General features: G+C 38.7%; 1 protein-coding gene and 1 long non-coding RNA gene across 2 annotated transcripts; both read right to left on the bottom strand.

Annotated features, from left to right (window-relative positions):
* Positions 1-1,115: 1,115 nt before the first annotated feature.
* Positions 1,116-2,648, bottom strand: LOC116007407. Its single transcript, XR_004095249.1, has 3 exons — positions 2,639-2,648; positions 2,449-2,552; positions 1,116-1,229 (listed from the first exon to the last, which is right to left on the bottom strand). It is a non-coding gene; the product is annotated as an uncharacterized LOC116007407 (long non-coding RNA).
* Positions 2,649-3,089: 441 nt separating this feature from the next.
* Positions 3,090-4,324, bottom strand: LOC116007406 (anthranilate phosphoribosyltransferase, chloroplastic-like). The gene is made up of 3 exons (XM_031248066.1): positions 4,106-4,324; positions 3,267-3,357; positions 3,090-3,193 (listed from the first exon to the last, which is right to left on the bottom strand). The coding sequence occupies exons 1-3, from the start codon at positions 4,181-4,183 to the stop codon at positions 3,090-3,092; spliced, it is 273 nt and encodes a 90-aa protein (XP_031103926.1). The 5' UTR covers positions 4,184-4,324.
* Between the last annotated feature and the right edge of the window lie 7,026 nt (positions 4,325-11,350).

The following is an 11,350-nucleotide window of genomic DNA, read 5'->3' as shown; positions in this document are numbered from 1 at the left end:
CGACGTTGTAAGTGTACGGCTAAAAGCCGACGTTGATCTGGCCGACGTTGTAAGTGTACACATACAACGTCGGCTAAAAGTTAGCCGACGTTGTAAGGTACACATACAACGTCAGCTATATGTTAACCGACGTTATAAGGTACACATACAACGTCGACTATTTACAAATAGCCGACGTTGTAGGTAACTTAAAAACAAATAAAATACCCTACAACATCGGCTATTTACAAATAGCCGACGTTGTAGGTAATTTGAAAACTACTAAAATACCCTACAACGTCGGCTCTTTACAAATAGCCGACGTTGTAGGTAACTTAAAAACAAATAAAATACCCTACAACGTCAGCTATTTACAACTAGCCGACGTTGTAGGTAATTTGAAAACTACTAAAATACCCTACAACGTCGGCTCTTTACAAATAGCCGACGTTGTAGGTAATTTAAAAACAAAAAAATTACCCTACAACGTCGGCTAATAAGACTAGCCGACGTTGTAGGGTAATTTTTTTTTTAAATATTCATTTTATTTTTCTATTTACACCCAAAACCTGCTCAAATATATATAGCAATCACAATCACAATCACATTAAAAACCTGTACAATTTATATGTATAAATATCAAAATTAATAAAAGAAATAAATCTCACAATTGATAATAATTAATAATACAAGTTCATCAATAATTTAGTCAATTTCATTTCCATCTCCTCAGCCTGAAAATGATCAGAAGTTCAGTATATTACATAAGAGGCCTTCAGTTGAAAATATATCCTTTTCGCAAAAACATTTCATAGCTTTCTTCCTTTCAACCTCATTTCTTTGGTTGGTTTCCCTAGCACGTATCTCATCCAGTGTCAAATTTGATTGCAAAGCTTTAATTTCTACAACAGCAGTGTCAATTCATTGAAACATAAGGAAACTTGAGCTAAGCTAGTTTAAGAATTGAATCAATCAATCTGAGTTGAAATTAAGAAGTAATTGGAAAGAAAAGGTCTGTTTATGCAAAATGCATAGAGATTTTGAAGAAGTACCTCCCTCAACCTCACTAATTTCTCTCCTTTGTTCATCCAGCATCTCTTGCAGCTTGGCATTTTCTTCCTTCATTCGATTAAGCTCTTCATTATCTGGAATATCAAACTGATCTTGCCGAGCAAGATATATCTTTTGTTTGCCATACTCCTTGAATGATATTTTTCCACTGTCAGCAAGACTGTCCAGTGCCTTTTGCACTGCAGTTTTCTTAAGGTTAAACTTTTGCAGAAAGTCGGCCACAATTTGAACATTCAAAGGTCTATTTTGCTGGAAAGGAAAATTAAATTTAAAAAAAAGAAAAACGTCAAGCGTCACGTAAGAGCCAATGAATATTTAACAATGGCAATAAAAAGAGGGAAAGAAAACAGATGTTTATCTTAATGATGAATATCACATGCTTTTTGGAACACAAATCTTTCATAAATGTCTAAAAACTAGCAATATCACTCTTTGTTACACCATGCATCAAATTTAACTATATCCACAATTCACATATAGAAAGCTCTTTAGTGTGGAAGTGCATGTAAAGTGCAGTTACCATAGCAATCCTCAACAGAGACCTAGAGACCAACAAATCACTTCATACAAGAGAAAAGAAAGATCAAAAGGAAATGTTAAAGCTCACTCCTCCTATGGCTGATCAAAAGGAAATATATATAGTTTAATGGGAAAATTAATATTTTTTACCCATTTATTTATGTATGAAATAGAATTTTAAGTTGTAGGCCTATGTTGGTGAGAAAGCAAAACAACCACATTACAAAAAGTTGGTAGTTTAGTATGCGGGACTAAATTCACTATTTCATATAAGTATGAAAACAACAAATGCTATTTTCCTAAGTGCAATACTCTTTTCCATGGGTGTGGTAAAGTCGGATTTGGGCATTTGGTAATTGGTATGGGTGGAAATGGATGGTCCCACCCAGTTCAATTTTTTCCAAGATCCATTTCGACATGCTAAACCCATCCATTTGCTGCAAGCAACTTTTTCCAACCACTTGCTTATGTTAAATGAGGTTAACACTTTGCACTATGATGGATCTAGAAAGGAATATTAAATTAAAGGGCATGAAAAGAAAGAAAGAGTGTTCTCTAGATGGGTTGGTGAAGGCAATTAAGCAAGTCAGAATGACTTGGAATTCAAAACATATGGGCTCTTTTTTCTACCCAATGACTTGGAATTCAAAACATATGGGCTCTTTTTTCTACCCTTCATCAGTCATGCCTAAAGACCTACCAAGAAGACTTGGCACAGTCAACAGTATGCTTAAAGACCTACCAAGAAGACTTGGCACAGTCAACAGTATGCTTAAACCACGTACGAGCAAAGAGAAACTTCTAATAACTTAACACAGGTTTTCTTGAAGTTCTAACAGTTAAAAGAAGAAGGAATGGAAAGAGCAGAAAGGAACTAACATATCTTAACATCCAGAACTGTAGCTGTTGCAGATCCTAGCTTCAGCAGTCTATGCGGCCATTTGTTTAGGCTCTTTCACATTCTGCGTTTATCAGAGACAAGACTAGAATTGCAGCAAGAGTAAACTAAACTGCATCAGCATTGTAATTCAGTTAGGAGAATATATATATATTAGTTTTCTTTACTTACATTTGAGACATCAATCCAAGACTTGAGCGTATGGAGAGCTTTCCCTGATCGATGTGTGCATCGGGCTAGTTCTATTCCCTTTGCCAAGATTTTGACATGCCCACTGACCAGTAATGCAGCACCAGCGTTTAAGATCTAAAGTTTTACATTGATGCAAATCAATTTGTTAACTCTATTCAACCCACTACAGGCATTTGAAAGTATATAATGAGTCAATGAAGCTATTCACTAAAGTAAACAAAAAACTAGTGTATCAAATACAGGACTTACAAATGCATCTGCAATTGGCCCAGTCTCACTAGAGAGCACACGTTTTAAAACATCAGCATTATATTCCGGGCCTGCTCCTTGCAGATCCTTTAACGTACAGCAAGGAATACCGAATTCCATTGTCCAAATGGGTTTTGAAACATGAGATGTTTTAGAAAAGTGAAGTACCGTTACCTGTAAATCAATCTTGCTTCAGTACAAATGAGGAAAGAGTGAGATTATTACACGGATCAAAAGCAAATTTCTCAATCTTCTCAGGTGTGATGTCAAGGACAGTTCCAGGCCCTGTTAACAGGGTTGCATCATTTTATAAAGCCATGCAAAAACATTTCAGCCTTTGAGCAAGAAAGAAACTTACCTAGAGGACTCATTTCATCTAAGCCCTCTGAATGAACTACTAATGCTCTCTTCATGCCATATCTTTGTAGGGCTTTTGCCATCTTACTGACCTATGCAATTGGGACAAAAATAAAATAAAATTATTTTTGTTTATATAAGAAAATGCTATGCTTGAGTGTTGGTGCATTGGCATTTAGACACTCTACTCGCTTGATTCTTCACTTTCTAGAATGCCTAACCAACCATGGAAAACCGCCTATATTTTCAATTGCGAAGAATTTCAATATAAGAAAAAGCATTTCATAATATAGTAAGATTTAAAGACAGCATGGAATCACTATGCCAAGACAATACACAAGACAAAGTAGGTGAAGTAAACATTAGCTTTACTTGAGACCCTTGACCACTACCTTTTGACACAGGAACTCATAATAAACTGATAAAAGGGGTTGATATTACTTGGAACAAGTACCACAACCTTAATACTGTCATCAACATACTAATCCTCTTAGAAACCATAATACTGTCATCAACCCAAGTACAATAGAGGGGATATGTCAGGAATTTAACTAAGAATATTATTGTAATTGCCTCATTTGCCTGATTCATTTAACTAGGAAATAAAATAGGATGCTAATGAAATAAACTAATACTCCATAATATAATGCATGTATATAATTTAAGTGCATTTAACAAGGATGTTTTCTACAATAATCTAGAAGACAGTGGCTCAGCAAGACATCTCTTCAATGTGAAGTTAGATAATTAATCACTAATCAAATTGAATTTCTACTCTCTATGGTTCAAGATGCAAATTTTACATAGAAACATTAACTTTTAAAAAACGTCAGTTCCAACCTGCTGTTGACGCCACCGAAACCGAAGTGTAGAAGCTTCAGAGAGAATCTTTAGCTCAATCTCCTTATCCAGGTTCATATGAAGAAGTTCAGATGCACTCTCATATGGCTGTAGCTTACCGTGAAGGCTGATCGGCTCCAGTCCTTCAAAAACCTTACCGTGAAGGTTGATCGGCGGTGCAGCGGTGCGGCGGTTCGGCTGCGGCGGTGCGGCTATGAAGGACGGCCAACCTCCTGCGACTGTGCTTCACGACTGCTTCGCGGCTGTGGTAGCTCAATGTTTGGAGGCGACGGCTGTAGCTTTAATTTGTTCGAATTTTGGTTTTGTTTTAGGGCTTCCAATATTAATTTGGGGGCGACTGACTGGATTTATTACACCCTACAACGTCGGTTATTTTAAATAACCGACGTTGTAGGTCAATCATATAAAACACGGCGCAATACGACGTCGGCTAACGTCCTAGCCGACGTCGTATTGCGCGGGGGCAGAGTCCGTTTGTTGATACGACGACGGCTAATGCCGTAGCCGACGTCGTATCAACCGTCGCCGGTGTGAAATTGCGATACGACGTCGGCTAACCACCTAGCCGACGTCGTATCGCGTAGTAGTATTAGGTTGAAACTTTTAACGTCGGTTATTTCATAATAACCGACGTTAAAAGTTTTTTTTTTTTAATTTTTAATTAATTAAATAACATATAACATCGGCTAATTATTTAGCCGACGTTAATTAGCCTACGTTGTATGTGATTTCTGTAGTAGTGAAGGAAGGCTTGAAAGTTTGGGGGAGACTTGGAGAGGGTTTAAGGTTCTCAAAAGGCAGTGCCCGCAAGATCTGATGCACCCATGAGACGTGATTAGCTCATTCTACGGAGGGCTAACTGATGAAGGAAAGATGTTACTTGACTCATCCTCCAGCGGTGCCTTTGTGTCCTTAGCTTTACCCGAAGCTGAAGAATTGATCGAGAGAATATCTAAGAATACCTCTTGTTGGTATGACCGACGAGGAGAGCACGGAGGCATGTATGAGATTAATAGCTATGTGGCGAGTGAGGCGAAAATAGAGGCAATGAATCATGAGATCAAGAAGTTACAGGCCATGGTGGAAAAAATGGAAGGAAAACCCAAGCCTTGTATGGCTTTGGAACTTTACTGTAACATTTGTGGAGGACCATATGATACTAATATATGCACTTCACCGTCCGCATCCGAACAGGTTGAGGCGGTGGATTATCAAAGGAACTCCAATTACAATGCCTATAGACAAAATCAAAGATCGAACAACAATTGAAAACAGGGCGAGGGATGGAACAACAATGATGGATATGAAGTGCGAGGACAATACAATAAGGGCAGATTGATGTATAATCAAAATCCAGGCAATGGAGGCCAAATGACCCAGTTCAGGCCGCAATACAACTCTCAACTTGACTTTACTCAACAGAGGAGGGATGATATCCGTGAAGTAGATGAAAGGCTTACCAGGACGATCATGGAATTAAAAAATGATCAGCCAAATCTTAAACAAGAGATTACTCAGGAAATCAGACAGGAGATTTCTAGTCTCCGACAAGAGTCCAAGGCTACACTCAAGAAAATTGAGAATCAGATCTCACAAATGTTCAAAATGATGTCTGAGAGACACTATGGACAACTCCCTAGTAACATAGAGAATAACCCAAAAGAGAGAGTCAATGCTATTGATGCCAAGGAAGAGAAACACGAAAAGTGTGACCCGATGGATGTTATTTGCGGAATATGCCAAGGTAGAAAAAAGGCAAGGAAGATGAGACTACCTCTTGTAGTCCCAATCTTGAATCAAAGATTGCGAGCGCTTCGTGCACAATTTCAATGTAGGAAAGCAATGAGAAAACCACTTCTGAGAACCGCCCCAAAGAAAAGGAGCTATCACCAGACAAAACCAAAATTTCAAAGGAGAATGACACAGCAAGAGAAGGTACAATTGATGCTTTTATCCGGAAATTTTTCAATAACAAAGAATGCCGCGAGTTATTTAAAGAAGACAACTGTGATAATTTTACTTGTTTAAGCCAAGACTCTTCGGCTTGTTTGACTGCGGGTCACCCTAGAAAGAAGGGCGACCCGGGAGCTTTGGTGATTCCTTGTTCTATACAGAACATGGATCCTCAAAATGCTCTAGCCAATCTCGGAGCTTCGATCAATGTCATGTCTTCAAATCTTTTTGAAAAATTGAAGTTACCAAATTTGAAACCGACAAGGCTGACACTCCGTTTAGCCGACGGGACCACACGGTACCTGGAAGGCTTGGCAGAGGATGTGCTAGTAAGAATAGGAAAATTTCTTGTGCCTGTCGATTTTGTTGTTTGTAAGATGGGAGTCACCGAGCCCCATGGTTCTTTGATTCTTGGAAGACCATTCTTGGCCACCTGTCATGCCCGCATAGACGTAAGCTCGGGGGAAATAACCTTGAGATTTGATGGACAAGCCTCGAATGATGACAAAGTAAGAACAGAAGGGAATGATGAAGAAGTGAGGGCAATGGTCAGAACAAGAACCAAATCAAAACAGAAGTGGAAAAATGACAAGCTGACCTAGAAGAACACGTGGGTACCGAAATGCTTTCTACCCACTACTAAGGAGTATGTCTGAAAAATGAACAAGGTATGATGCGTCTAGCCAAAGACGTAAACTATGGCGCTGCTTGGGAGGCAACCCAAGGTCTAATAAATTGTTCTATGTTCTTTTTATGATTTCTTTTTACTGTTTTGTCAAAATTCTATTTGGTACCATGTTTTGGAAGACTAACTTATAGGATTCGAGACTTGAAAAATGCGTTGGAAAGGCCTAAATCGGAAAAACAAGTGTGAAGAAATAGACTAAACTCGAAGAAAAATGACGCACCAGGGTGACACGCACGGCCACATGTGTGCTACTATGCGTGGGAGCAATCCAGTAACTACCCACGCACGTTCACACACGTGCCAGCCGGCGTGGGAGAAAAACAGTGTGTCCACACGCGCGTCCACAGACGTGCGTGGAATCAGCACTACGAGAAATATACCCTTCGGCCGAAACCACGCCATTTGCACCCCAAAACCTAAAATTTTCTTCTCTTCTCCACGCAAGGTAATCTCCAAACTTAAAGGTTTGAGCATAGTGATTTATTTTCATCTCCAAGAGGTTAAAAGCATCACTGTCAAGGTAAATTCATATCTTTTAACCATATTATTGAATATTCATGTGTTTGGAAGATGAGAATATTAAAATTTTATCCTACATTATCTTGAATGTTTTTGAATGACGTGAATGTCTAAATTGGTTTATAATGCTTCATAGAACTATCCTTTGATGTTTTCTTTCATTATTGATGGTTACATTGATGGATTAAGTTTCAAAATTGAGCTTCAAGTAAGTGTGAACACCATTGTTGAGCAAATGGGTTTATCTAATTTCTTGTCTAGATTATGAAATTGATGCTTGAATTGATGTGTAAACTTGTTATAGGCCTATTATATGCCATCAATTTGATTTTACACATGCTACATTGTCAAATTTGAATTTCCATCTTTAAGCCTTAATTTAAGAATTTGGGGAAGAAGATGAAGTTGACTTTTTGAAATTCTTGACTTTTTGAGTTGACTTCTTATTTGACTATCAAATTGAATTATCTTACGATGAAATTATGCATGTGTGTGATAATGGAATGATATTGTTCGTATTTTTATGCTAGAATTGATCAAAATATAGGGGAAACTATGGCAAAATTTTCAAAAAAAATCCTTGCCCCTATGTGTTCGAACTCCACTATCTTGACATGGAATTGTACATAAATTCATTGGTGATTTATTTGAATGATAGTTGCATAAAACCAATTACCATGAGTATTAAATTGTAAATTTTGTAGGATGGGAAGATCTAAAGAAATGGCAAAGAAATCTAAGAACGATCACGACGAATCCAGTCGGTCGAGAGCACGGTCCCAACCCTTACGAAACCAACCACAAGCTCCTCAAGAGCGAGACTCAAGATCTTTAAGGCACTTAACACCTCCTGAGCATGCTCTTGTGGACGCTTACAAAAGTAAGCAGTTAAGTGTGGGCCGATTCTTCGAGGATAATGTTTTAATAGAATTTAGTTGCCTGGACGAAGTGAATAGATTGATAAGGCATCCCCAATTACGCCGATTATTCGAATGGCGAGGCCCGACTTACTCACCGGTCACTTATGAGTTTTTGGCCACGCTGGACATCAAGAAGGGGTCCAATGATGCGAGGGAATCAATTCATTCCGGTTGTTTGGCAATCACTACAACCTCTCGGTTAACACTCTGGGTATTGCTCTTGGATTTCATGATGCCGTGGACGTATCTATGCCGTATTTCAGGGACTTCAAAGATGATTTTGATTCAGATGTAGTGGCTGTTCAGTACTGGAAAAGCATTACCAACAATGCAGCCTACAACTCGTCCAACTTGAAAGCAAAGCTCATCACCAGAAACTCTCTGAAAGCCATCAGGTTGGCTTTTGCAGTAAACCTCTCAGGAAGGACCACCAACAGGAATAAAGTTTACAGGCAGGATCTTTTCTACATGTGGTGCATGGAGAACAGAGTTAGCATTAACATGGGCGTTCAAGCACAAAAATGGCTTCAAACCCAACTGAAGAAAAAGGTACAAACAGTCTTCATAGGACCTTTTGTTACTCGATTGTGCCAGGGTTTGGGCCTAGGAAACCTTCTTTTAGAGGAAAGAGAAGAGGGTCCCATGATTGCTTTCTCAGTGAGTGAGTTCTTTACTATGTACCTCAAGTTGGGAGGGGATGATGCCCCTGATTTGGAGGTTGATGATGAGACTAAGGAGGAGGATGAAGAGAATGATGATGAGGGGAATGATAATGCCGCAGCGCAGGAGCATGGCGAGCCTAGTGCACAGCATAAGCGCTCTACTTTGATGGATTGGGAGGCATCTCAAGCTTTCCAAAGGCAGCTCCATGATGAACATATGGATTATTTGCGTGAGCAGCGAGCATGGCAGCAAGGACAGTTCACATCCGTATTTGCGCACCAGGATAGGCAGGACGAGCAGTTCCTAGCATTCCAAGCTAACCAGAATGAAGAGCTTCTTCGTATGAGAAGAGCAGTTGAGGACAATGCTAGGATGATCCACGAGCTTCAGGCTCAATTTGATAGACAATTCCGTCCCCCATCCTTCGGTGATCAGTGATGCCATATTCATCCTCTCGATCTTGATCTTGATTTGTGACAATGCAGTCTGAAAGACTTTGGTTACCATGTGGTTGATTGTCCCATCAAAAAATTAGGTTCCCTACGCGTGGGGTTCCACCCTTTTAATTTCTTTACTTTACTCTTATTCTCTTTATTTTGTTTAATGCTTTTATGTTTACATTGCTTTACTTCTTATGCATTTTCATATTTGCTAGTTACTTGAATAATTTTTCTTTGTTAAGTACTTTAATGTTTAATCTATCTACTTAGTATTATCTTGCTTTTATATTCTATCAAGCTAATAATTGAATAGTTCTCCCGAAACCCTTTTGTATATTGTGTCTCCATTTCTTTTGTATAGAGCATCGATAACGGAGGCCGACCTATGATGGTAGCTAAAGTGTGGAAAGAGGGATGCATACTTGGTTTATCTTCTTATCCCTTTTCTATTTTAAGCCCCGTTTTTTATTTAAAGTGTGGAAAATTGTTTATATAGCTTTGTGTACGCGTTTTGAGCTTACCATGTTATGTAGGATCATTAGAATATACCCTATATCCCAGAGCAATTTCCAAAGTGTGGAAAGGGATTTCTTATTTGACTAATCCATAGAATCCCAATTTGTTCCTTTACCCTATTCCGTATGGAAACATCGAGGACGATGTTTATTTTAAAGTGTGGAAAGGACGCACTTTGTGCTTTATATTCTTATCTGCTTAGATTTGGAAAGTTGGAGCTCTTGGGAATGATAAATGGGTGTATTTGCAAGGTGAAAAGAGAGTTATTATTTGTGTTATCTAGAGAGAATATTGAATAGATGCAAAAATTTTTTTATTCTTGAAATATCTTTGAGGAAGTTACTTTTCGCACCCATGAGAGTGTTTAGAGCCAAATAAGTTTATATCCTTGCCTGCTTGCATGAGGTCTTATTTACGTAGGACCTTAGTTAAGGATCTCTCGAAGTGGGAGTGTGCACTTTTTAATTTGAGAAAGATAAAAATTTAGCGAGGCCCGGAATTGAACTAACCTTGGTAGGGAATGGGGCAAAAGGTGAGCCTATTGGTAAGCTTATGAGAAAAAAATCCCTTAATCCCAAAAAGAAAAAGGTATGAGGGGTTGCATGGAGAAAAGTTGAAAAGGCAAAAGGCCAATCACCGAGATTAAAAATTGAGGAAAGCCAATTCGCTAGGTTGCGTTCAACCATAGTCTTCGGTAAGCAAAAAACTTTATCTGGAGTCGGTTGTTCACATAAAAGGATCTCAGGAATTGAGAAAATAAGAGATGAGGTAAGCCGCTTGGCTAGGATTCCGGTACCCATTGCACTGTCTTCGAAAAAGCATGGAGCTCCATGTGAAGTCGGGTGGCTCGATGACGTTATCCTAGGAAGTGAGAAGAAAAGAGGGACCGCACTAAGTATAAAGCGGTGAGTGGTCAATGCCCCTACCCTCACTTATTTTATCGTTGGACTTTGGCGTCTAAGGTTGGAAAGGTTGATTAACTAGTGCACATAGTTCCCACTAGTGGGATCGGCTAGAGGCCCTGATTAAATGAAAGGTGAACCAAAATTTTGGAATTGCATGCTTGCGGATGGTGTGAGAAGTGTGACGCTTTGTTTTAATTGTTTATCTACGAAAGGTTTTACTTCCCGAAAATATTTCTTGAGTTGATGACATCTGACTTTTACTTCCCGAAAATATTTCTTGAGTTGATGACATCTGACCATTACTTCCCGAAAATATTTCTTGAGTTGATGACATCTGACCAAAATCCTTTGTAGATAACACAAAAGATTTCTTCCATTTCAATAGTCTTAGACACCCGACATTTTGATTTGCCAAGAGCTTTGTCTTGTATGAGATGGTATCTCGGAAGCTTATGTGCTTAATAGTAGATTGTCTTGCTTGAGGGCAAGCAAGAAGTAAAGTGTGGAAACTTGATAAGCCTCCAAGATGCCCATTATTTGAGTACATATTAGGGTGTTTTGCTACGTTTTTAGTATCCTTACATGATAAATTGTGATCAAATATGCTTTAAATTCACTAA

The sequence above is a fragment of the Ipomoea triloba genome, chromosome 15 (genome assembly GCF_003576645.1).
Source record: "Ipomoea triloba cultivar NCNSP0323 chromosome 15, ASM357664v1".
In the NCBI taxonomy this organism is placed as follows: domain Eukaryota; kingdom Viridiplantae; phylum Streptophyta; class Magnoliopsida; order Solanales; family Convolvulaceae; genus Ipomoea; species Ipomoea triloba.
The sequence above is the reverse complement of the archived record's forward strand: the minus strand, read 5'-3'. Positions and strand labels throughout refer to the sequence as shown.